This window comes from Glycine soja, chromosome 10 (genome assembly GCF_004193775.1).
Source record: "Glycine soja cultivar W05 chromosome 10, ASM419377v2, whole genome shotgun sequence".
In the NCBI taxonomy this organism is placed as follows: domain Eukaryota; kingdom Viridiplantae; phylum Streptophyta; class Magnoliopsida; order Fabales; family Fabaceae; genus Glycine; species Glycine soja.
Genome location: NC_041011.1, coordinates 12587740 through 12614269, shown reverse-complemented (window position 1 = coordinate 12614269; position 26530 = coordinate 12587740). Strand labels below are relative to the sequence as shown.

The window sequence follows — 26530 nt, the reverse complement described above, 5'->3', positions numbered from 1 at the left end:
GCTTTGGGATGGTCAATGTCATTAGATAAAGCGGATCATCGACCTTCGGATCCGGCTTTTGAGGTGGTTTTGCCGGAGACACAACTGCTTGTTCATGAAACAAAGTTAAATGGCCTAATTTGAGGCACGCTGAATGAATTAATTCAAAAAGAAGAAACATATAGTAAGGGTAAAGTACCTGCTGTGATAAAGGCTTGACCAGATGTGTCGGACAAGCAAGGAAGGTGTGAATTGCCTGCCCCACTAAGGAAATCTCATCATTGGGTATAGGAACGGGAGAATCTAGATCTTTAACCTCCTCCACACCCACCTTTACTTGGCCAGACAACAAAAGAGTGTTATGAACAACAATGAATCTCTCATAAACTCTTCCCAGGGCAACCAGGCGGGTAGGATGTGCTTCGATGTACAAGCCGCACCTATCTGAGTCACTTGTCTCAGGATCATTTCCTGAGCGATCAACACAACTCTTCTTTGTGCTTACTCGAGGACCTGAGGGACCAACCAGAGGCTTCGAAGGCAGTGCCTGAGATTGCATCTGGGACTAAAACTGGGACTGCATCTGGCTGAATGATGCCATGAGTTGCCGAGTCACTTTTTCTTTGATCGACTCCTCTAGCTGGTCCCTGATTTGCTGGGTCAACTATTGCAATTGTTCAGGAGGTAGCGAGGAAGAGCTGCGGGACATCCGTGGAGCCGATCTGAAGTATTGCTTGATGGTGACACTGACTCTACTAGCACAGACACGTCCAGGGTGCTCTAAACATCCAATAGCAGCGGTGAGAACATCCTGACATCCATGGGGGATGAAGGATCCCTGTAACGCCTGCTCCTCAAAGGAATCTTGCATAGAAAAGACACATTTGTACATGGCATTCACGAAATAAAGAAATATAATTCTAATGGTTAGTTGAAAATGACTTCCGATCTTGTCAGCGATTTCCTTTGCGGCCTCAGTCGTCATTTCCCTTGTTTTCTTGGTGCGGGCCATCTTCCACTTCACGTGGCGTTTGACGGGGGATGGAAGGTCGATGACGCCATCCATGCTTCCTGACTGTGCAGCTTCCTTCAGCTTCTTCTTGGTCTTCTCAGCCAGGAGCTTCTGCTCCAAATATTCATAACCCCCACGAGACAAAACGTGGGGGGCAGTGTTATGTTTTTGGATGTCCTGTGCCTTTTTCCGCACATCCTGAAAAAATAAAACAATAATCTTTCAAATTGCTAGAATGAATTATAACAAGTTAATGTTTTTTGAAAAACAACTTAAATGGCAAGGTACATACCTCCCAAGAAGGGTCTCTGCGAGTCTGACAAAATTGGGTCCATTTTTCCTTGCTTATGCCGTATTTCTCACAGACAGTGTTGTCCACACCGTCCTGATCGCTGCAAGGGCCCATTTCCTCATGAGGTCTGATTTAAACTGCCTCCATCTCTCGTCGACAGTCTTAAGTAACTTCTTTTTCGTCCTACTGTCAGAAGCCTCTGGGATTTCAAATTCCTCCTGACAATAACAAATAAGGTTTATTTGTTACAATAATGTATTTTTTGGCTATTAACTAAAGTACATCAAATAAGAAAAGAAAAATACCTGAATATCCTCCCAAATCAAGTCCTTCTAAGCAGTGTGGACCTCCTTCCAGTTCTTGTACGTGACGTCCACCTTATCATGCGCCATAACCCCTAGATATGTTCTTAATTTCTTCCTGTAGGGACCGTCGGCCTTGCCGGTAGTAGGATCAATATGGACCACTAGTCTCTCAGCACCAGGTAGTCTAGTAGACAATGATTGTAGAAGTGTGGCTTTGCGTGTCTACTTCACGGCAGACGGAGAAGCTGATGCATCTGAAGGAGGAGGAGGAGGAGAAAGAGGAGGAGGCGAGCCAGGTGGAGAAGCCATGATCCTTTATACAAAAAAACCAGGGTTAATAAACATTACAAAAAATAACTATATGACTTATGTAAATCAATCTAGAAAAATCAAATATACAAATAGAAAATTACATTAGACGATGTTAATTAATTCTCCTTCATCATGATCATTATGATTAGCATGAACTTCGTCAGCTTCTTCTTCTCCGACAACGTTAGGAGTGATTTGTGTGGACAAAGGACTAACATAGGTGTCCATGTATGAATCATCATCTTCTATATTAAAACCAATTGTTTTGCCCTGTAGAACCACGCACCACCTTTCATCACAAGGGTCTTGCACATAAAATACTTGTCTAGCTTGTTCTGCCATAATGAAAGGGTCATTTTGGTAACCAAGTTTCTTTAGGTCTACCAACATAAATCCTATATCATCGGTGCGCACACCGGTGTTGCTGTCAACCCATTTACATTTGAAAATACAAACAGTAAATTTCACATAGTTAAGCTCCCAAATTTCATCAATGAACCTAAAGTAAGGGATGGAAGCTACACAGGGATTGACGTCATGCACACTTGCGAAGTGTTGAGATTCAGCCCTTAGGGTGACCCCACTGTTCTGCATTGTACTTTTGTCGTCTTGTGCTTTTGTGTAAAATGAATACTTGTTTATGTCGTATCCTTGCCAAGTTATAACATTTCTTTTAGGCCTATCTGCTAGCTTTCTTAATGTTTCTGAAGCATTTTCATCTGCAAAGATTGTATCTTTAAACCAATCACAAAAAGTCTTGTTATGCTTTTTCAACACCCAATTCTTTGACAGTTTTGGATTATTCTGTTTGACTAAAGCTTCATGCTAAGTATGTATGGCAAAACTTCATTATTGTTGTTCAAGACATACAAGTGAGCTTGTAACAAATCTTCTAGGCTTGGAGTGATCACATGCAGTCCTCTTGAACCTTTACCACCCACTCTGTCATCATGCTGAGACTCAGGAAGGCCAACAGGTTTAGCCTTCTCAATGTATTCTGAACAAAATTCAATGGCTTTTTCTGCAATGTACCTCTTAACAATAGATGCTTCTGGATGATATAGATTCTTTGTATACCTTTTTAAGATCTTCATGTATCGCTCAATCGGGTACATCCACCGCAAATAAATAGGACCACAACATTTGATTTCTCTGACCAGATGCACAATCAAGTGAATCATGATGTCAAAGAAAGCAAGGGGAAAATGCATCTCCAACTGGCATAGTATAATTGCGACCTCATTTTCCAGCTCATCAAACTTGATAGGATCAACAACTTTGCTACATATGGCATGGAAGAAAAAACACAAGCGAGTTATGGCTAACCTAACTTTGTTTGGCAAGATGTCTCGTATAGCCACAACTAACAATTGTTGCATTAACACGTGACAATCGTGAGACTTTAACCCTACAAGCTTAAGCTCCTTCAACTACACAAGGCTCTTAATATTTGAAGAGTATCCTTGTGTGATGTAAACCCATTTGCACAAGGGTTGAAGATGGATCTACAAATGTTTTTCTTTCTTTTTTTTATGAAATTTATTGAATGAGAGAAAGTGACGAGTTTATGGAGTGTTGAATGTAAGGTATTTGGTTCAAAGTTTGAATGTGTTTGGATGGAAAATGAAGATGATAACAATGGTGTTCAAGTAGAATTAAAGAATGAAGGTTTAGAAAGATGAAGAAGGAAAATGAAGAAGGGGGTTGGGAGAATCACTCCTCCGGAATTGGTGTCATACACAAGGTGGTGTTCCTTGATAAACCAATTTCTTGAATCACTCAAGTAACTAAGAAGATTCACTCTCACACTTTAGAAGGTGATTAAAAACTCAAATTCATGGTCTATTTTTTTATTACAATATGTGCAGCCTATAAATAGGAATGACATCAAGTTGGTTACACAAGTGAAATGATCACCAATAACAACAATTGATGGTGTCATTAAACCTAATTAAAACTAGAATTGATAACAACAATTAATGGTGTCATTATACCTAATTAAAACTAGAATTAAGACACATAAACATATGGAAAATTGTGCAACTCCTTGGTCAGCCAAGAGGCAGCCACAATCCTAGAGTTTTCACCTTATTAAACCTTAATTTCTTTAAATTAAAACAAGCCCATAGGTGGTGTAAATCCCAAGAGAATTGACAGCCACTTTAACACAAGTTTGGGCCTTTATTTCAACTAACAAAATGCTAATAAAACCACTCAACAAATGTGACACCCTTTACTCTTCTTGGAACATGGTGCAATTAACAATCCGAAGCTTCTCCACTTGTAACTTGGGCCTAAATTCAAATAGCATGGTTAACACTTGTTGAAGAGCTTCCTTGGCCTTCTTTGTTCTAGCCCTTGCCATAGGTCCTCCAAGTCCTTCTATTACAATATATTGGTAATCGATTACGAGTGTACCTGAACGTTGAAATTCAAATTCAATTGTGAAGAGTCACATCTTTTCATAAAATGCTTTGTGTAATCGATTACATGGTTATGGTAATCGATTACCAGTAATAAGTTTTGAATAAAAAGTCAAGAGATGTAACTCTTCCAATGGTTTTCTCAAGATTTTCTCAAGGTTATAACTCTTCCAATGGTTTTCTTGACCAGACATGAAGAGTCTATAAAAGCAAGACCTTGACTTGCATTCAAATAACTTTTGGACAACTTTTGAGAAATCTTGAAACCTTTCTTACTCATCTGTCTTCTTCTTCGTCCTTTGCCAAAAAGCTTTCCAAGTTTTCTGTTTTCCAAACCTTGTTCTTCTGCAAGTGAAAATTCTGCAGAAAACAAAAGCGTGCTATATCTTTTCATTCTCTTCTTCCTTTGCCAAAAAGAATTCAACAAGGACTAATCACCTGAATTCTTTTTGTGTCTCTCTTCTCCCTTTTCCAAAAGAGCGAAGGACTAACCGCCTGAATTCTTTTGTGTCTCCCTTCTCCCTTTTCAAGAGAATTCAAAAGGACACAGTCTGAGAATTCTTTCGATTCTTTCCTTCCCCTTAAACAAAAGATTTCAAAGGACTAACCGCCTGAGATATCTTTTGTTTCCCCTTACAAAGATTCAAAGGACTATCCGCCTGAGAATTCTTTGTCTTAACACATTGGAGGGTACATCCTTTGTGGTACAAGTAGAGGGTACATCTACTTTGGTTGTTGTAACTGAGAACAAGAGAAGGTACATCTCTTATGGAACAGTTCAAGTGAAAGGTACATCCACTTGGTTGTTCAAAGAGAACAAGGGAGGGTACATCCCTTGTGGATCTTTGCTTGTAAAGAATTTTACAAAGTTGAAAGAAATCTCAAGAACCGGTGGTTGCTTGGGGACTAGATGTAGGCACGGGTTGTTGTCGAACCAGTATAAATTCTTGTGTTTGTCTTCTTCTTCCCTACACTCTTTAATTTCCACTGTGCACTTTTAATTATCGCTTTTACTTTTGGTTAAGTTTCTATTACTGTTCTTTACTTTCTTAACTTTGGAGTAAAAGCCTAATTGAATCTAGTAACATTAAGAAGGATAATTTTTAATTAGTCAAGGTGCATTAATAATTAATTCAACCCCCCCTTCTTAATTATTCCGAGGCCACTTGATCCAACAATTCCTTGCCTTGTCCTCATCATTGTGGATCCTTCACCCGACGAAGAAACTGACAAAAACTTATCTTCTCCTTTTTGGACAAAGTATGAAAAGCTGGGGGCAAGTAAATTTTCTTCCCATTAGACCTTGGATGCAACTATGATTGTATCCCCATCTCAGCTAGATCTTGACGGGTATTCAAGCCATCCTTCGTCTTGCCTTGAATGTTAAGGAGCGTCCCAATCACACTGTCATATACATTTTTCTCCACATGCATAACATCAATACAATGTCTAACGTCTAGATTAGACCAGTACGGAAGATCAAAGAAAACGGACCTCTTCTTCCATATACAAGTCTTTCTTTTATCCTTTTTTAGGTCTTTCCAAATACAGTATTCAGGTGTTGAACCCACTGGTATACCTGCTCACCAGTCAACGGTATCAGCGCAATATCGTGCTCTTGACTTCCATTAAAAGCTTTTTTCAGTCGTCTGTAAGGATGATTGGGTGTTAGAAAACGGCGATGCCTACTATAGACTGTTTTTCTTCCATGTTTTAGTTGTATGTAGCTTGTGTTTTCTTCACAGATGGGGCATACATGATGACCCTTAACACTGTAACCGCTGAGATTCCCATATGCTGGAAAGTCATTAATGATACAAAAAAGCATTGCACGCATTTCAAATGTCTCCTTGCGAAATGCAACAAACACTAAAACCCCCTCGTCCCACAACTTTCTCAGGTCTTCAATCAATAAACTTAGATAAACATCAATGTCATTTCCTGGCTGTCTTGGGCCCGATATCATCATAGACAACATCATGCATTTTCGCTTCATGCACAACCAAGGAGGTAAATTGTAAATTACTAGCAGAACTGGCCATGAACTGTGTTGAGTGCTTAAGGTGCCATATGGATTCATTCCATCACTGGTTGGCCATGAACTGTGTGTGTGTGTGTCAGTCACCAACTTCACCATCATAACAATGGTACTAAAAATAGCAATTCTATCCTCAAATGGCATCATAGGTATAACATAGTCAAATCACTTGCATATGCACTTCTCTATGTGTATGTGTGTGTGTGTGTGTCTCTCGCTCTGTGTGGGTGTGTGTGTGTGTCTCTCTCTCTCTCTCTCTGTGTCTATGTGTCTCTGTGTGTGTGTGTGTGTGTTTGGCATGGACTTGAGCTATGGCCTGTGGTGTGTGCAAGCTTGGGAAGACCAAAAGGTTGTTTTGTTAATAGGAGGAAATTGAGGGTCAAGAACCAGAGAGCAGTTGGGCACTAGGGTCTCTCTGGTTACTAGGCTCTATGGATGGAGAGCTAGAATACTTCATAGACACTATTTGGAGAATTTTGGATCCCTGATGCATTCACAATTATGGGACTGCAAGAGTTGTTTTATGACCAAATGCCCGAGGCACGTAGGAGTTTGGGGGTTGCAACATATATAGGAGTGCCTAACAAAATCGACTGGACTCACTTGTTGGGGTTTTTGTTCCATATACGATTCTGGAAATTAAGTTATGGGTTAAAGAGGCTCAAACTAATGTGTATGTGGATGATAGGAAAAACAACTAAGTTATGAAGAAACTATGAATTAAGGTAAGTATATTCTTCCTTGCCCGTTATTCATATTATAATTAAACTAATTTTACTCTAAATTTGAAACAGTTGTTGTTGAAATTTTCAAACACTAACTGCCTTTAAGTGCTGCAAAGGTGACAATTGTTTTGGCTGTTAATTAGTACCCTTGTAGGGAGTATAAGACAAGAAGCAACTCGTAGTTTTGGCTGTCAACATTGCAATGCATTAACTTAGATCTTAGTTAAGGTATACTGCCAAGTGTTTTGCTCTAACTCTAAGTATTGATTTTCGGGATATGAGAAGTAGCCTTATAGGTGGGCTTTGGGTGATTCATTTTCAGTTTGGTAGGTGCTGTTGTAGTTATTACTGGTTTATATATTGTGCTTGTGGGTAAAGCCAAAGAGTTAGCTGAGAATAAGCCAAAGGCGGCACCACAATCATCAAACTTACAAGATGATCATGATATAAGTAGTAGGATAGATTTGGAACAACCCCTTCTATCAGAGAAATTGTCCGAACATGTAACACAAGCAGATAGCAAGGTGTAGCCATGATGATTGAACCAATATATATATATATATATATATATATATATATATATATATATATATATATATATATATATATATATATATATATATATATATATATATATAAGTTTTGGTGAAGTTTTGATCATTGCAGAAGTGAAGAAACTAAAACATGGAACAAGTTGCAACTTAAACAAACTTGGCTTAGTTCCTTTCATCAGTATTTAATAAGCTTAAACGAATTTTGGTAGACATGACTTAAGTGTACCTTCATTATCTAGTTGGAGAAACACTACTTATGATGAGCTATTGTTTCCCTATATATGTACAGCATTGACTGTGTTATGGTTAAGGGAGACAATTTGTTTAATGGGGAATGCACAAGTTGGTTTTGAAATCTGGGTTGGTTTTGGATAGGTCCATTGCGTTGAAGTTGGTTGACTTGTATGGGAAATGTTCAATGAGATGGGAACTCGGGATACAGTGTGTTGGACAATGGTCAAGATGTATTCAAGTATTGTTATCATTGATGAGGCATAAGCATTGTTTGATGGGGTGAGGGTCAAAGATGTGTTTACTTATAATTCCATGTTTAGTGAAATGCTTAAGGAGAGGGTTAGGCCAAATGGTATAACATTTGTTGGGGTTTTGAATGGTTGCAGCCATGGAGGGTTGGTGCTGCACACCATTGATTTCATCTTTGGGGATGCAATAATGGTGTTGTAGACCTGTGACATCTTTGTAAGGAAGCCAATGAGCCACCAATCCAACTTCATCACAACACAAGGAAGAGATGACCCCAACAACAACACAGGAATTTCAATCCAAAGCTACAGGGTTAGGCCAGATTCTGAGTTTCTCACACTCAAGGAATCTTTCAAGACATGTCTTGGTAGGCCTTAGAGGAAGTACTCAAGGACTGTGTTTCTCAAAAGTGATTTCGATGGTTTGGTTCACCCTAGAGGGTGGGGTGAATGGAGTGGAAAATTTGCACCCTCAACTTTGTACTATGGAGAGTACTTGAACACAGGTTATGGTGCCTTTACACAGAATAGGGTGAATTGGCCTGGTTTTCATGTGCTGAGGAGTGCTTTTGAGGCCACACCCTTCACTGTGAACCAGTTTCTGTAAGGGGAAAGGTGGATTCCTGCTACAGGGGTGCCATTCTCTTCTAGAATTTAATTAAGTAGATGCATGATGTTAATTATTTATGGTTTAAGGTATATAAATGTTATGTTATTAGGTTAGAGTTCCTGATATATGTACCAAACCAAAGTGCAGCTTAAGAACAAATTGAACTGGCATAATAAACATCTTTAACTCTGTTTTTTTTTCTGTTGTTTGTTACATGGGAAAGTTCACCAGAATAGTTTTGATTAGAGGAGAAGGGAAAAAAAGTCAGACAAATCGAAGCACTGAACAAGCCTGAAACGATTACAATGTTGTTGTTAGCACTGCTGTTCTTGGGACCCATCAACTACGTTACAAGAAAGAATTTTCATTTTTCAATAATAGGACCCATCGAGGGATATGAATTCTTTCTTAGAATTTTGGTTGTTTGAGGGCTATAAATTGGAGATAGGACATATCAGGTGTTGAACCTGGAATAACAAACCATAAAAAGCTTGAACCAGCAGCAGAGAATGACACTCAACCCAAATTTTGCTCAATTGCCTGCTGGCATCAATCTCAATTGCTAAAATAACTTACATCAGTTTTGAAAAAATCAATTTCTGAATGGCCAACCTAGCATACAAACACGAAACAAAATCCCCTTTGTGATTCCAATACAAAGATACATGAACCCTCTATTACATTTAAGCCATACATATAGAGGGGACAAGGTACCAAGTAACTTGCTTAATGTTGTTAGCCTTAGCATGGTTCCTCTTAATATGGAGACCATTTCTTACAAAAAATTCAGAGATAAAGGACTAGTTTATGTTGGCCCTAGGGTATCTTAATATGGAGACCATTTCTTATAACAAATCCACATCTCCACAAGGGTCTCTAGGGTATCTTGACCCTCAATATTTCCAATTATACATGCTCAAGGACAAGAGTGATGTCTATAGGTTTGGGGTTGTGCTTATTCAGCTGATATATCATCCATGGCAACAATTGATGTAGCTAGGGAAAGAGATGAAGCTAATACACACAACATATGGTAATTATGTCTTTTGTGCCTTCAACTTAGCTTAATTAGAAAATCCCATTATGTGGCCTTCTAAGCTAGGGGCACTGTACCATCCACTTAACCTGGTAGTTCAACCTATAAAATTAAGGGATATTCCTTGCATTTTGCAACTTTGACCAATTATACCTAGCTTGTTGCTTCCACCAAATATTTTTTTGCTACAAAATATGTTTCACTCAATATTAAAAAAAGGTCATTCCCAACATGCTGCAACTACACCTTTTGACCAATTGTACCTTGGTGTTTCTACCAAATATGTTTCATTTAATATAGCAAGTAGTTCCATAGCTGACTATATTTCGTACAAAATAATACCTAGACATAGTTCTAAATTTTGATGCCCGTAATTTTTTCCCTTACATTCCCTTGTCACAACTCAATTTCAAGCCATGGTTGGTACACAAACTATAAACAAAAACTACTTAGCCTGGTAAGCCTATCTATCATAATAATTCATTAAGCAAAATAATGTCCCAATAGAATAGAATCATGAACAAAATTTTGAAGAACAAATGGGTAGAAAAATGGGAAGCACAAAGTAGGGTAGTTTTTGCATGTAATTACATTTACATCTAATTCCTTCTTCCATCATTCTCTACTAGAATCACTACACTATCATACTTATATCTCTTTTCACTAAACAAAAAGCCTGAAGGAATCACTGAATACTCAATTAAAAGCCTAATCATGGATTTGAGTCAACAACAGATTCAGTAAATCACTAAAAGTTACTAACAATAACAACTATCTCTGGGAGTTACAATCTTACATTCCTTGAATTGTTACAGCTATCAAGAGTTGACAAAATGATAAAACACTTACAGAATCAAAAGTGGCAAACGGAACAATGAACTCGCGAACCCACTAGACAACTTTTATGTTCATAGCATTTCCCTCCCTACGAACTAACCAATCCAGCAACAAAACGAACTCAGGAACATGATTTTAACATTCTAAAAGGAGAAAGGTTTGAGCAAGATGAAGGTTTGAGCACCCACGTACCTAAATCGAGGAAGTGACAAACATGAACTCGTGGAGTAGCGTAGTTGCAGGTTTGCGGCAATCACATGAACTTGAGGTTTTAGGGTACGGTGAGGAGGAGACGACAAGTCGAGGGGTAATGAGCGATGAGGAAGAAAGGGAGAAAGGGTTTGGGGTTTTACCAGCAATGGTAGTGACGATGGCCTGAGGGGGGTTTTGTGAAGGAGGGTTTGCGAGAGACTGAGTGCGTGAAATGAAAGGCTTTCACTTGGTAAGTTTAATAAAAAATACAACATCGGTTTTTTAAAAAAACTGATGTTAACATAGCCTCGTTAACATCGGTTTTCATGAAACCGATGTTAGATACGTCATGTTAACATCAGTTCTTTAAAAACTGATGTTAACGATTCTATGTTAACATTGGTTTTTAAATAACCAATGTTAACGAGGCTATGTTAACATTGGTTTTTTTTAAAACTGATGTTAATAAACTGGTCTTAATTACAAGTATGCCACCACGTTTGTGTTAACATCGGTTTTGTAGAAAACCGATGTTAAATGTATAACATACCTGCGATGATAAATATGTGACACAATTTGACCAAATAATAACATACCTGCGAATTGTGCTCGGCCAAAAGGAAGACACAATTTGGCCAAATAATAACATACCTGTGATGATAAATATGTGACAATTATAAAGTTTTTTTTTCATGAGAATAATAGTCGGTCCAAAGAAAGGCTATTATTTGTTAGAACTAGTTGTCAATATTTGATCATTGCATTGAGAGTACCAATTACAAATTAATTTCTCTGTCTAAAGACTAGAATTAATGTTGTGCTGGGTATCTTGTGATGGATCTGTTATGGGAAATATTTGCATGTCTTGTTATATATACTTTATATGACTGTCTTGATTATTTGTGAAGATGTTATTAATTTTTTGTTCTCTCTTTAATTAATATTGTCAGTGCTGCAAATGTTACTGCCCAAGTAAATTCTATCTCAATGCTGAATGGGACAAATTTTAAAGTCTAAAAGGAAGTCGTAGAAATTGTTCTTGGCTGTATGGATTTGGACTTGGTACTGAGGACGAAATGACCCATTTCCACTCCGGAAACCTCTAATGAGGTAAAAATTGAGAAGTGGGATCAGTCCAACCGAATGTGCCTTATGATCATGAAGCGCTCTATTCCAGAGGCATTTTGGGACTCTATTTCTGAGGGTCAAGTGCAAAGAAATTCCTTAAGGAAATTAAGCAATACTTTGCAAAAAATGAAAAAGCGAAGACGAGTAACCTTTTGGCTAAACTCATCTCCATGAAGTATAAATGCAAAGGGAACATAAGGGAGTGTATTATAAAGATGTCCAATCTCGCATCAAAACTCAAGTCACTTAAGTTAGAGCTTGGTGAAGACCTGCTCGTAAACTTGGTTTTGATATCGCTTATTGCACATTTTGGGCAATTCAAAGTGAGTTATAACACTCAGAAGGACAAATGGTCCCTCAATGAGCTTATATCTCACTATGTGCAAGAGGAGGAGAGGCTGCAGAGAGATAGGACTGAAAGTGCTCACTTGACTTCGACCTCTCAGAATAAGAAAAGGAAGAAGACTAAGGGTGTTGCAGAAAGGACTTCTCAGCAAAATAAACAAAAAAAGGATGAGGAATTTACCTGTTACTTTTGCAAGAAGTCAGGACACATGAAGAAAGAGTGTCCCAAGTATGTCGCATGACATGTGAAGAAAGGTAAATTTCTTACTCTAGTTTGTTCTGAAGTTAATTTGGCTTTTGTACCTAAAGATACTTGGTGGGTAGATTATGGTGCTACTACTCACATGAGTATGACTATGCAGGGTTGCCTGTGGAGCCGCCCGCCAAGTGACGATGAAAGATTCATCTTTGTGGGTGATGGCAAGAAGGTTGCAATGGAAGCTATTGGAACTTTTAGATTACAATTAAAGAATGGATTTTATTTGGATTTATTTGTGACTTTTGTTGTACCGTCTTTTAGACTGAATTTGATTTCTGTTTCTAGTTTGGACAAATTTGGATTTTCTTGTTCATTTGGAAATAATAAAGTTAGTCTCTACCAAAATTCAAATATGGTTAGTTCTGGTTCTTTAATTGATAATCTTTACATGCTTGATGTTGTTAGTTCCTATAATGAAATACTGCAAATAAGTTCACGTGGTACAAAATGAAAGTTGAATGAGAATTCAGCCACCTTATGGTATAAATGTTTAGGCTATATCTCTAAACAGGGAATTCAGAGACTTGTGTTGGATGAAATTCTTGACCCTTTGGATTTATTGGACTTTGAAATCTGTGTTGAATGCATAAAAGGAAAATGAACAAACATAAGGAAATTAGGTGCCGAAAGAGCTAAAGACGTCTTAGAATTAGTGCATATAGACATTTGTGGTCCTTTTCCTACAACGTCTTGGAATGGACAACAATATTTCATTACGTTCATAGATGACTACTCTAGATACGGTTACCTATATTTGATACATAAGAAGTCCCAATCCTTAGACGTTTTTAAGACTTTCAAGGTTGAGGTTGAACTTCAACTTGGAAAGAAAATTAAGGCTGTCAAATCTGATCGTGGTGGTGAGTACTATGGCAGATATGATGGATCAGGAGAACAACGTCCAGGACCTTTTGTGCTTTTCCTCAAAGAGTGTGGAATTGTTCCACAATACACTATGCCGGGCAAACCTAGCATGAATGGTGTAGCAGAACGAAGAAACGAACTCTCAAGGATATGATAAGAAGTATGATTAGTCATTCTTCTTTGCCAAAGTCACTTTGGGGAGAAGCCTTAAAGACCGTAGTTTACATCCTTAATAGGGTGCCAAGTAAAGCAGTTAACAAAACCCCTTATGAACTTTGGACTGGTAAAAGGCCAAACATTAAACATTTGCAAATTTGGGGTTGTCTGGCTGAGGCACGGCCATATAGGCCACATGATATAAAGCTGGACTCAAGAACAATTAGCTGCTATTTTGTTGGCTATGCTGAACGTTCTCATGGCTATAAATTTTACAATCCCACCTTAAGATCCTTTTTCGAGACGGGAAATGCGAGATTTCTTGAGGAAGTTGAGTTTGGGAAGGAAGAGAACATAAGGAATCTTATCTTTGAGAAAGAACTTGTTATTTACAGTGATCAAGTCCTCGTAGCTATTACTGTTCAAGACACAACTCCAGTAATAGAAGACAATGTTCAAACTATTGACATTGTTCCAGAACAAGACAACAATGAGGTTCTCCCTCAAATACCTTTAGAGCAACCTCAACAACCTCAAGAAGTGCCATTAAGAAGATCCATTAGAGAGAGGAGAAGTGCAATCTCAAATGATTGTATTATATTTCTCCAAGAACATGAGGATGACGTTGGTTTAACAGAGGATGATCCAATCAACTTCTGTCAAGCTATGCGCAGTTCTAACTCTCAAAAATGGATTGACGCCATGAAGGATGAGATGAAGTCTATGAAAGACAATGAAGTTTGGGATCTAGTCGAATTGCCTGAAGGTGTGAAACCTATTGGTTGTAAATGGATATTTAAAACCAAGAAGGATTCAAAGGGTAATATCGAGAGATATAAGGCTCGTCTAGTTGCTAAAGGCTTTACTCAGAAGGAAGGCATTGACTATAAAGGATTCTTTTAGAACTATAATGGCACTGGTAGCTCATTTTGACTTAGAGCTACATCAAATGGATGTCAAGATTGTGTTTCTAAATGGTGACATTGAAGAAATGATTTATATGGTGCAACTAGAAAACTTTGTGTTAGGTAACTCAAAGTCCATGGTATGCAAACTAAAGAAATCCATCTATGGTCTCAAATAGGCTTTCCATCAATCGTATTACAAGTTCCATCAAGTCATTACCTCATATGATTTCGAGGCAAATGTAGTTGATGATTGTGTATATCATAAGTTCAGTGGGAGTAAATACATATTCTTGGTATTATATGTCGATGATATATTGTTTGCTAGCAGAGATATAGGCTTCTTACAGGAGACCAAGAGATTTCTAACGAAAAATTTCAAAATGAAAGATCTTGGGGAAGCTTCTTTTGTGTTAGGTATTAAGATACTACGAGATCACTCTCAAGGTATCCTAAGGTTGTCACAAGAGAGCTATATCAATAAAGTACTTGGTAGATTCGGCATGAAAGATAGTAAACCAAGAGATACCCCAATAAAGGAGACGAATTCAATCTCAAACAATGCCCCAATAATGACCTTGAAAGAACTAAGATGCAGAAGATTCCCTATGCGTTAGCAGTAGGAAGTCTGATGTATGCTCAAGTTTGTACTCGTTCCGACATAGCATTTGTCATAGGAGTTCTGGGTAGATACTTGAGTAATCCTAGATTGCAACATTGGAAGGCAATGAAACGCGTAATGCATTACTTAAAGAGAACAAAAGGCTACATGCTCACTTATCAGAAGTCTAACAATTTGGAGATCATTGAGCACTCAAACTCTGATTTTTTTGGATGTCAAGACAACAAACGCTCCACTTCTGGATACATATATATGTTGGCTAGAGGAGTTATCTCTTAGAAGTCTGCTAAACAGACTCTTGTAGCTTCTTCAACCATGGCTGCGGAGTTCATTGCTTGTTTTGAGGCATCTAATCATGGGATATGGCTGCGAAACTTTGTCACTAGTTTGTATGTGGTCGATGGCATTGAAAGACCATTGAAAATTTAGTGATAATAACTCTGCAGTTCTTTACTCCAACAGCAATAGGAGTACAACCAAGTCAAAATTCATTGACATCAAGTTTCTGGTTGTGAAGGAAAGAGTTTAGAATAGGCAGATTTCCATAGAAAACATAGGGACTGATTCCATGCCAGTTGACCCATTTACTAAAGGTTTGGTACCTAGAGTTTTTCATGAGCACACTGCTCATATGGGTGTAGTTCCTAACAGTACCTTAGTTTAGTGGGAGTCCCATTTATGTTTTATATCTTATGTTTTCCAGATATTTGTATTGTTTGGATTTTCTGCAGAAATAAAGTTGATGTTTATCATTCTATTCTGAGTTTGTTTTGTTTGCAATATTTGTGTTGCACTTTGGATTGATCTCTATAAAGAATAAATTTTGGACTAGTTGGAAATAAACATGATTAAGATTACATTGTATGTAATTTCCAAGCCGCTTATCCATATTTGATCTATGTCATCAAATATGAGTAACAATGGTGATCATTGTGGCTTAGTCACGCTGAATTGTGATAAAAACTGCAGTGGTTTCCTGTTGCTATATGAGATGAACCAGATTGTATAAAAGGAGTCTAAAAGTAAATAACATACGGTTACGCGCCTAAAGAATTTTGTGATATAAATATCTAAGGTTAATATGAAGCCCAAGTGGGAGATTGTTAGGAATTTTATAATTCCTAATTAATTAATATGGGTTACATATTATATTATAACATTTATATTAGTTATTTACATTTAGATGGATTCAATATAAAGTGATCTAATTCAATGAGCCTATTAAACTGCCAACAAAAAAAATTGATATGAGCTTAATGAGCGGAAACCAATTTGGCCCATTAGAGGATAATGGGAACCCTAATAGGTTAAAACCTAAGGCATGGTTATGGTCCCCAATACACCAAATCAAGAAATAGTTTCTCCTCTCCCCATCTGAAGAGAAAACAAAGGTCCCATAAGGAAGAAGGTGATTTGGTTGAGGAAGGTCATTAAACCAATTGTTCATGATCGTTGTAAGATTCTGCTGCGTATTGATCAAGCTTTATGGATCCGGGTATTCCTTAAAACCTCTTAATAATTTGGCGTAATGTGTTTTGGTGCTCATTTGGTATTTTATAAGGTTTATTAAAAATTTTCCAACATCGCACTCCAATGTGAAGTCGCACATGTCCATTGATGCAATCCTACCCCGCAAGGGCATTGGTTAGAAGACTCCAAGTAGATTAGGCTAGAGATCCAAGGAAAGGCCCTAGGGTTCTCATGAGCCTTAGGGTAGATTTCGAGCCCATGGGCTAAGTATGAGCCCGCTTATCTTTGTAAATATTAGAATAGGTTTTTCCTTCGTCTAGGCCTTGTATTTTGGCCATTCTAGTAGTATAGGGTTTTAGCCTTGTATTTCGGGGCATTTTGAGTTGTCTTTGTAATAAGGACTTTTTTTTTTATTTTCATGTTTTTTGTCATGGGGGTGAGCTTAGCTATTATAGGGGTGTGTAGCTAAGCTCTAGCTTCTCATCTCAAGGAGGTGAGCTTAGCTATTAGAGAGGTATGTGTAGCTAAGCTCTAGCTTCTTTAGGAATCTTCTTAAGGAAGCTTCTCAAGGAGGTGAGCTTAGTTATGAGAGGGGTGTGTGTAGCTAAGATCTAGCTTCTCAAGGAAGTTTTCTCAAAGAAGCTTCTCAAGGAAGTTTTCTCAAGAAAGCTTCTCAAGGAAGCTACCTAGTCTATAAATAGAAGCATGTGTAACACTTGTTGTAACTTTGATGAATGAGAGTCTTGTGAGAGATACTTCAAAGTTCCACTTCTCTCCCTCTTTTATTCCTTCAATTTCGTGCTCCCCCCTCTTTCTTTCCCTCCCTCTTTCTTTTCCTCCATTGAAGCATCTTTCCAAGCTTCTTATCCAAGGCTCATCTTGGTGGTGAAGCTCCTTCCTCCATGGCTTATTCCATAATGGATGGCGCCTCCTCTCACCTCCTTTCCTTTGTCTTCCGCTGCATCTCCATGGTGGAAAATCACCATTAAAGGACCCCATTGAAGCTCAAAGATCCAGCCTCCATAGAAGCCCCACAAGAAGAAAGAGGGAGGGAAAGAAAGAGGGGGGAGCACGAAATTGAAGGAATAAAAGAGGGAGAGAAGTGGAACTTTGAAGTATCTCTCACAAGACTCTCATTCATCAAAGTTACAACAAGTGTTACACATGCTTCTATTTATAGACTAGGTAGCTTCCTTGAGAAGCTTTCTTGAGAAAACTTCCTTGAGAAGCTTCTTTGAGAAAACTTCCTTGAGAAGCTAGATCTTAGCTACACACACCCCTCTCATAACTAAGCTCACCTCCTTGAGAAGCTTCCTTAAGAAGATTCCTAAAGAAGCTAGAGCTTAGCTACACATACCTCTCTAATAGCTAAGCTCACCTCCTTGAGATGAGAAGCTAGAGCTTAGCTACACACCCCTATAATAGCTAAGCTCACCCCCATGACAAAAAACATGAAAATAAAAAAAAAAGTCCTTATTACAAAGACAACTCAAAATGCCCCGAAATACAAGGCTAAAACCCTATACTACTAGAATGGCCAAAATACAAGGCCTAGACGAAGGAAAAACCTATTCTAATATTTACAAAGATAAGCGGGCTCATACTTAGCCCATGGGCTCGAAATCTACCCTAAGGCTCATGAGAACCCTAGGGCCTTTCCTTGGATCTCTAGCCTAATCTACTTGGAGTCTTCTAACCAATGCCCTTGCGGGGTAGGATTGCATCATCCATGGTCCAAAGCTCAAGAAGTTGGTAGCGTTAAAGAGGGTGACTAGTGGAGTGGATGCTCTGAGAGAGGAAGAAAGAATGTTGATGTAATTATAACATTTGCCGCCATGTTTTCAAGTTTCTCTAAAAATAGAGAAAATGATGCTTTAACATTTTCAGTTTTGGGATCTTTTTAGAAAATGTTTTCGTAAAAAATGTTTTCTAAATTTTAAACAAACATGTTTTCAACACTATTTGTTATTTTCACTGAAAATATAAACAGAAAATGGGCAAATCAAGCGCCCCCTTAATCTCTCCTTAAGGTCATTATTTACTGAAAAAATGTTTATCAAGGTCTACACCAAATTCTGGAAGTTTTACAAAGAGAATATTCTCATAAATAAGAAAATATGAAAATAACAATGATAAGTCCAATTACAAATATAAGCACCAAATTGATGCCACACCCACAAGGTCAAACTGCCTTACACTTCATCTGCTAATATACCTATTATGGTCATCCATTTCCTTGGGGACTAACTCCTTAACACATTCCTCACCAAGGGTTTATTTTCTTGTCGCTTTGGGGTCCGACTGCAGCATCGACAAAAGACGAATCGAGTTTGAGATCCCATCTCGGCTCGAACAATATATGTATATAAGTGAGGACCTTGTCCCCCCACACCTCGTGGTGTGAAAACCACCAATCGGCCGTTGCCTAATGAGCTTTAACAACTTTCTAGCATAATGCCCGCACGCGACTCTCTTCAACTTGCATCTTAGCATTCCACCGCATATTCACGTATGCTTGCATGTCTCTCAAGTGCCCATTCTTACTAGAATAGAATAGTAGTCACACTAGCACTCGTACCCAAGTCCTTGTGAACTAGCCCACAACAAGGCATGTCTTTTGAGATATACCGTGCATACTAGAACAAGGTTCTAGTCGACACCAAAACTCATGCCCAAGTCCCTGTAACTACCACACTACAACATCAATCACACAAGTAATTACAGACTACGGTAGGAAACCAACCATTTCACACACAATAATTACGTGCTTTTCAGTTAAAATAATGCAAACGAGAATAATTGCCTAGAATTAGCACTTCCTAGGTCTTCCAAACAATTTCAAACATATCACAATTACACATGGCAACAATTAAATCCATCAATCCAACACTTAGTAAAAAATAGACAATTTAACACAATAATGTAACAATCATCAAAACCCTAATCCTAGAAAATATGGCCAATTCAAGGCTATGTGAAATTTAATAAATGATTTCTGTCAAAGAAACTTTTTACATATCCTTAAAGACAATATTCTTAGCTTTCTAACAAGACAATCCAATTGATTAACAAAAATCTACCAAAAATCCTACTAATTTCATAAGGACGGCAAGGCAACGTGCTTCCCAATTTTGACATAGCCACCGATGTGTAACTTTCTCTCTTTTTCCAAAATCAATCTGACTGTTACTTTTTATTATTTGAAACTAACATAAACATCTTTCTAACAAGATAAAATAATTGTGAAATTCAGTTTTAACAAATCAATTTAAAAAGTTTTGTGATAATACTTTTTTTTACTAATTTTTTAAGAATAGTACTATTAACTTTTGCAACAATAATTTTTTTACTATTTTTTACCAAGAGTATCTTTTTGCTGAACTTACTCAGCAAAAATAGAACTTACATGTTAAAACACATTATGAAAATCTTTCCAGGGCAATTTATTAAAAACAACCATTACAAAACACCTAAAAAATCATCAATTTCTAAGAAACAAGAGAAATTTACATTTAGTGTAAATACTGATCTCAAAAATGAGTAATGACAAATTAGTCCATACAAGATTAAAAATTTAAATTCAGTTTTAAATATATAAAAAATATGATAAATTAATTTTATAAATAATTTAATAATAAATTAATTATTGAATTTTATAATTTAATATTAAGTAAATTAAAAAAAATATGATTTATTGTCAAATTCAAAAAAATTATCTCAAAAACTTAACAGAACCATAGCAGTACACGACAAAATAAAAAATGAAAAATTTATTACCAAACCAGTTGAAGCTGCTGCGAGTCGATGCTGTGTGTGATGTCGTAGAAGAGCGTTCTGCAAAATCCAAAACCCCGAATTTCCAACAACAAACGCTCCCATATTTGAGTTGCGACGATTCATCCATTCACTCAATTCCTTCCAATGCAGTCTCCCGATGACGTTCGCAATCTCCCTATCGACATCACTTTCTCTCGTCTCGGAGGTCCCAATTTCCTTTCCTTCTTTCATCTTTTTTATTTTCTTGGTTTTTTATTTTGAGTTCGAATTTGTGAACTTTGCAGAATGGTTGGTGGATCGCAAGCGAGTGCCCGCGGATTGGCGCAAGCGCGTGGCGGCGATCAGGGCACGAATTTCCAAGGAGTTCCCCTCCCTCCCTAAGGACTCCGACCCCTTTTTCCAAACCCTAGACCCCGAAGGTTCAAATTTTATGCCTATTTTTAAAATTTATGCAATTTACGTAATGTTGTTGTGTGTTGACCAAAATGTGTTAATGTTATTTGTTCACTGATTATGAATTATCAATGTAAATTTTGGCTGGTTAAATTAGATAATTTTTATGACTAAAGGTTTTTTTTTATCGGCTAGTGTTAGTTTTTAGTTTGTTAGTTTTTGTTAATGGAAGGAATTCGAACCCACAACCTCTCCCTCCTACCTTCTTCTTTCAATCCCCAAGCCAACCTTATAACTCTTTTATTGTGACTAAAGTGGGATGTTATTTTTAGGGATTAATTATTTGGAGGCCAAACAGATATATGGTAATCTCTTGAAGTCTACTTCGGAGAGCCGGAACATATTTGGTCGTTTATCAGGTGCTGCGGTAAGATACAGTTTCTTATGGTGTTTTTGGAGTTGTTGTCTAATTAGATTGAAGATTTGTGTGGATAGTTTATGCTGACTTTTAATGCAAACCTTTATTATGCAAGTTACTAACGTAAAACTCTAATTCTGATTAAAGAACAACACCAAAAACACCTAAGGAACTAGGTCCAAGTGTTTTCCTAAAAGGTTGAAACAAAAATGTGCACTATAATCATTCATATTATGTACATTATAGTCCTTTTATTGTTAATTGTGGTTATTATTATTTGGGTAGGGTGTGTGGGAAGCAATTGCACGTTCCTTTGAGAAGGATCATGTTTTCCTTGGAGAGGCTGCGCAGATTCTGATTCAAAATGTGAGCTATGAAATGTGAGCATTGTGATCTTTTGGTTTTCATGAAGAGAAACATGTGGTGTTCTATTTGTTTGAAGGGTTTGGTTTTTTGGTGCTGAGTATTTGTTTTCATTTTGAAGCCCTTACCAGAGGAAACAGGTGCAGAAGATTCAGCAGCAGCTTTCAGAGCTAGATCGCAAGGAGGCTGATATAAAAAGAAGTGCTGCACTTTCAGCCACCAAATATGCTGAAGCTTGCCAGGAGCTTGGCTTACAGGTTTGCATTATTGGGTTGTTTGTGTTGAGTAGGAAACAATTTATGTAGCTGTGTTATAAGGGATCTTATGATGAATAATATCCTTGAGAAAACAATTTAGTGTTGTGTGGTTTATGTAACTGACCCTATCTAATGGGATAAGAGTTTAGTTAGTGTCATTGTGTCATGTAGAAAACAATTTATTTTTCTATTACAATTTACAAGTGGGTCGTGCTTATATTGTTTAGCAGGGAAAAAATGTCAGAGTAGAGCTCTTGGAGACAGCACAATTACTTCCGAGCACGTTTAGCAAAATTCTGGATGTTGTAAACAGTGGCAACATGTCACGGGCAATTGAGTATTATTCCAATTTTGTCAGGGATGCTCACACTGAAAAGGATGTAAGGCAATAGTACAATTCTTATTCATTTTATAGTTCTCATTAATACTTGATGCATTGTTCCTGCAGCTCTTTTGCATGACCTTCCTACAATGAAGGGATTAGTATTGACATGGTTCAGTATGTATTTTATTTAAGATGAAAATCATTACTGCAGAGATCTTTGGGAGATGTACTACAAAACTTGAAGAGTATGTGCGAAAATCCCCCATCTTTAAATGTTGCTGTTGACTCTGAGATTATTAATGATGTTAATGTTCACTCAAGCAAAAATGAATTCGATCCTGCAATAAACAATGCTGAAATTGCTGTGCCTGACATTGACTGGGATATTTCCGTGGAGAGTTCACAAATTGATTGGGACATTGGAACTGTAGAAGAAACGGAGGATAATGGTAATGGATTGGGTCCATATGAAATCATTAATGCCTCTGATATCGGATCTGATCCAACAATATCAAACCAAGAAATAGGATCACATGCAGATATATCTTGGGATATTAGTGTGGATACTCCTCAGGTTGATGTCATTGATGATGATAATGCCCCAACTGTAGTGCTGGAGAATCAGACTTCTCTTCCAGATTCCCTATCTCAATTGACAGGAAACAAGGAAGAACGGAGCCAGCTTTTAGATACGGAGTATAGAAATAAGATTCTTGATGATCTGTATGAGGTATATAATATCTATGCCAATTTACCATCTTTTCTCATTTAAGTTCTTGATTTTGATAATACAATTCCAAATTTCATATTGCATCCCTAGACAGAGAAAGAAACATAGTTTTAGCAAATTTTGCTTACATCTTATGTTATATTACTTACTAGTAAACAGTTACCTGCCCTCTATGAATTTATTATTTGCAGATTAAATCGTAAATTTTGTAATGATTTTATTTTCCATCAGATGAAATCCTTTTTAAATCAACGGTTGGCTGAATTGAGGAATGAGGAAACTTTGTCCCTGCAACATCAAGTCCAGGCAGTTGCACCCTTTGTACTACAGCAGTATGCTGCTGATGCTATAGAAACAATGCAAAATGATATTTCTTTGGCAATTTCATTGCTGACAAATAGGAAGACAAGGGATCTGATTATGATTCTTAACTCCAAAAGGTACTACTTGATATTTTATTCCTAATATTTCATGCTTAGGAGGTGCACATTCACTATCTATCCCGTTGTATCAGATATTTTCTCAGTTATGCATTTCTATGATGACTAGATGTAGCTGAAATTTAGTTTTGAAAATGGCAACTAATATACACAATTATAAGTTTATGTACTGTATTGCATATTATTAACAGGAAATGATAGTTGGAACCTTGAAGAACAAGTGATTTATGCTTCAAACGAAATCAAGACAAAATGATTTAGGTTGAGGCATAGACCCATAGTTGGATTGGATATAGTTTATTTTGATGTTTGGAATGTTTTGCTTGTATAACAAGAGAGTTGAAAGCTTTAGTAATTGGTTCATCATGTAGTGACAGTAGTGTAGTAAGATGATGATTTTTTGGTGAATTTCAACTACAACTTGTCTATTTCTGTATTACTGTGTAACTTCAAATGCTCACGTTCAGGATGGCATGTTAAAGCATGCTTTTCTCTGTTCTTCATCCTTTAAAATGTGCTAAAATATTTGGGGTGAAGGACTTGCAGTTTTTCTTTTTCTGTTTATATTATGCTTATAAACATGCTTGTTCGATTTTGGAAGTTACTCACCCAATCCACATTAAGTAGTAACAGTAACAGCATTTATCATGTCAAATGCTTTATTTGGCTCTTCTTTCTTGAGTAGTATGTTGTATCTGATCTTTGTGTTAATTGATTGTGGTGTTGGGCCAAATTTCAGATTTCTAGACAGACTAGTCAATTCATTAGAGGAAAAGAAACAGCATGAAGTCAAGTTGAAAGAGGGATTGAAGGACTTGGCTGCTAAACGTATGGAACTGCAAAATTCTTTATCTTCATCATGGTCAAAGCAAGTAAGTTCTACCTATGTGTGCTTCCTATCTTGAGGGGAGAGAAATTGTAGTGTTCAACTGATTTTAAATTTGTAGGATAAACCCTCCCTTCTCTCTCTCTCTCTCTCCCCTTCCCCTCTGTCCCTGTGTTGCAAAAAAGTGACATTTGATCCCTTCACTTTAACTATTACTAGATACACTTTATTCTGGTAATAGTAACAAGTTCATAATTCTATTCTGCAACCTGTTTGTGTTAAGGGTAATCAAATCACTGTTCTAATGAGTTTTTTTGTCTCTTGATTTTTATTTATTTTGATCTAAAATATGTATAGAAGAAAATTTAAGTTTATAATATATTGAAAATATGGTGTCAAAACATTGCAACATGCAGGTCCCCGAAAAAGATAAATAATAAAAGAAAAAGAGAATGGAAAAATCTGATAATGGTTTCTGTCTTCAGTCAGAAGTCTCAGGATCTACCATTTATTCATATTTTGTTGAAGTTTATTTTAAAGAAATAATTACTTTATTTTATCAACTTCCAGAGAGAATTTTTGTAAAGAAAATTTGTTTCTCCCGAAAAGAGCAGCATCAAACATGCAAGTTCTCTATTAGGATTTTCTTTTTGGAGTACTTAAATCTTGCATGGCATATAGCAGTTAGCAGACGTGTTGAGGTAAGGTGAGAGTGGGCATCATTTTCCACATGCAAAATGGTCTTGTAGCGTCACGGATTTACCCTTATTTTTTGATTAAGACAATTATGAGTCAGGATGAGATGTTTTTTTTACAAGAACAGAACAGTGTGACTTCTTTTTCATTTTCACTGTTAGTTTTGCCTACACTAGGGGATATATAGATCAGTATATTGCTTTAGTCCTTCTATTTTCTGTGCGACTTTTGTATGCAACACAAATTATAACCCATCTTACTCTCGATTCCCCTTGTTCTCAATTGTTTGTTACACAGTACCCATGCGGACAAAGGTCTATGTTCTATATGTATATCTGTGACAACTGAACTTTACATGTTACCCCCTCCCCCTAATCTGCTCCCTGTTCTTGTATAAGAGACAAATTAACTGTTGAGTGCATTGCAGGATGTGGCTGTGGCAAAAACAAAAGAGCTGAAAAAACTATGTGAGAGTACACTTTCATCCATGTTTGATGGAAGACCAGTTAATATAATTGGAGAGATCAATGCTATTTTGACTAGTGGCATTGGAGCATGAGGAAGAGAAATTTCCTCGATGATGATCAAGCCTTTAGGTGGTGGATAGTAGCGGCTGGCCAAAATAGCTGAAGATAAATTTGTTTAGTTCTTATTTTTTACATTACCTGTTCATTTCTGACAAAGAACAGTGCTTTGACAATGCCAAGGGTACATGCGCTGATAATTCTCACTGAATGAAGTAACTTTTGGTACTTGGTCATTCTGTAGTTGTGTTCCTGTTGATTTAGAAGCAGAAGATACCACGATGATGCAACTCTTTCGGCTTATCGTTGGTAATATTTTTGAATTTCAAGGATGGGAGAGCCTAGGCAACAAGCGTAATATTTCCCACCGGAGCCATGAGGGACTTGCATTGCGCACCCAGCAAATTGCTTGTGCATCTAGTGCTTTTTCTATTTTTCCAAAATTACCCCTAACAAACTTACGGATTCGTAATTCATAAACTTGTGAATTTGTAATCCACAAGCTTAAGGATTGGCAATCCGTATGTATGTGCGGATTACAAATCTTTTTTCAAACATGTGGCTTTCACATTAACACGAGGCTCTAACTAATTAAGTTAATAGACTAATTATGTTATAAAATAATTAATATTGTTATATATAACACTAAAATTTTTAATGTGTATGTAATGCACATGTAAATTTACATAATAAATTTTGTGGCAATTGATTTTGTTTTAATATATTTAATGCACCAAAATTAATTGTCACAAACTTTATTATGTAAATGTACATACGCATTAAATATACATTAGAAATTAATGCATCAAAATTAATTATCACAAAATTTATTATATAAATTTACATGTGTATTAAATATACATTAGAAATTTTAGTGTTATATATAACGACATTATTTATTTTATAACATAATTGGTCTATTAGCTCGAGCATCGTGTTAATAACTTGAAAATCACATATTTAAATCCTATATGGGTCATTAATTTTAAATTAATTGGTGAAACATTTTTTAAAAAAAAATATGTATGGGTCCATACACATTGACAATTCGTAATGGTCAATACAGATTACAGATCTGTAAATATTTCAGGGATAATTTTGAAAAAACAGAAAAAGCATTGGATGCACAAGTAATTTGCTGGGTGCGCAAAGCAATTCCTGAGCCATGACACCTCACATTCACTACTATTAAAAAAAATATGAAATATCATATTCACTACTATCAAAATCACTAA

General features: G+C 36.8%; 1 protein-coding gene across 2 annotated transcripts; it reads left to right on the top strand.

Annotated features, from left to right (window-relative positions):
* The first annotated feature begins 20326 nt into the window (after nucleotides 1–20326).
* Nucleotides 20327–25534, top strand: LOC114372381 (CDK5RAP3-like protein). Of its 2 annotated transcripts, none has more exons than XM_028329899.1 (10): nucleotides 20327–20528; nucleotides 20608–20742; nucleotides 21049–21143; nucleotides 21420–21514; nucleotides 21619–21754; nucleotides 21985–22134; nucleotides 22291–22809; nucleotides 23041–23249; nucleotides 23989–24121; nucleotides 25199–25534. In XM_028329899.1, exons 1-10 carry the CDS (start codon nucleotides 20468–20470, stop codon nucleotides 25328–25330), a joined length of 1665 nt encoding a protein of 554 aa, XP_028185700.1. In that variant the 5' UTR covers nucleotides 20327–20467; the 3' UTR covers nucleotides 25331–25534. The 2 variants fall into 2 exon arrangements, with proteins under 2 accessions (XP_028185700.1, XP_028185699.1); XM_028329898.1 differs by having other exon boundaries at nucleotides 21982–22134.
* Nucleotides 25535–26530: the final 996 nt, after the last annotated feature.

Coding starts and splice junctions, on each gene's coding strand:
- LOC114372381 (XM_028329898.1), top strand. CDS start 20,468: ATGCAGTCTCCCGATGACGTTCGCAATCTCCCTATCGACATCACTTTC. Junction 22,135..22,290: donor ATGCTCACACTGAAAAGGAT/GTAAGGCAATAG, acceptor TCATTACTGCAG/AGATCTTTGGGAGATGTACT. Junction 24,122..25,198: donor CTTCATCATGGTCAAAGCAA/GTAAGTTCTACC, acceptor AGTGCATTGCAG/GATGTGGCTGTGGCAAAAAC.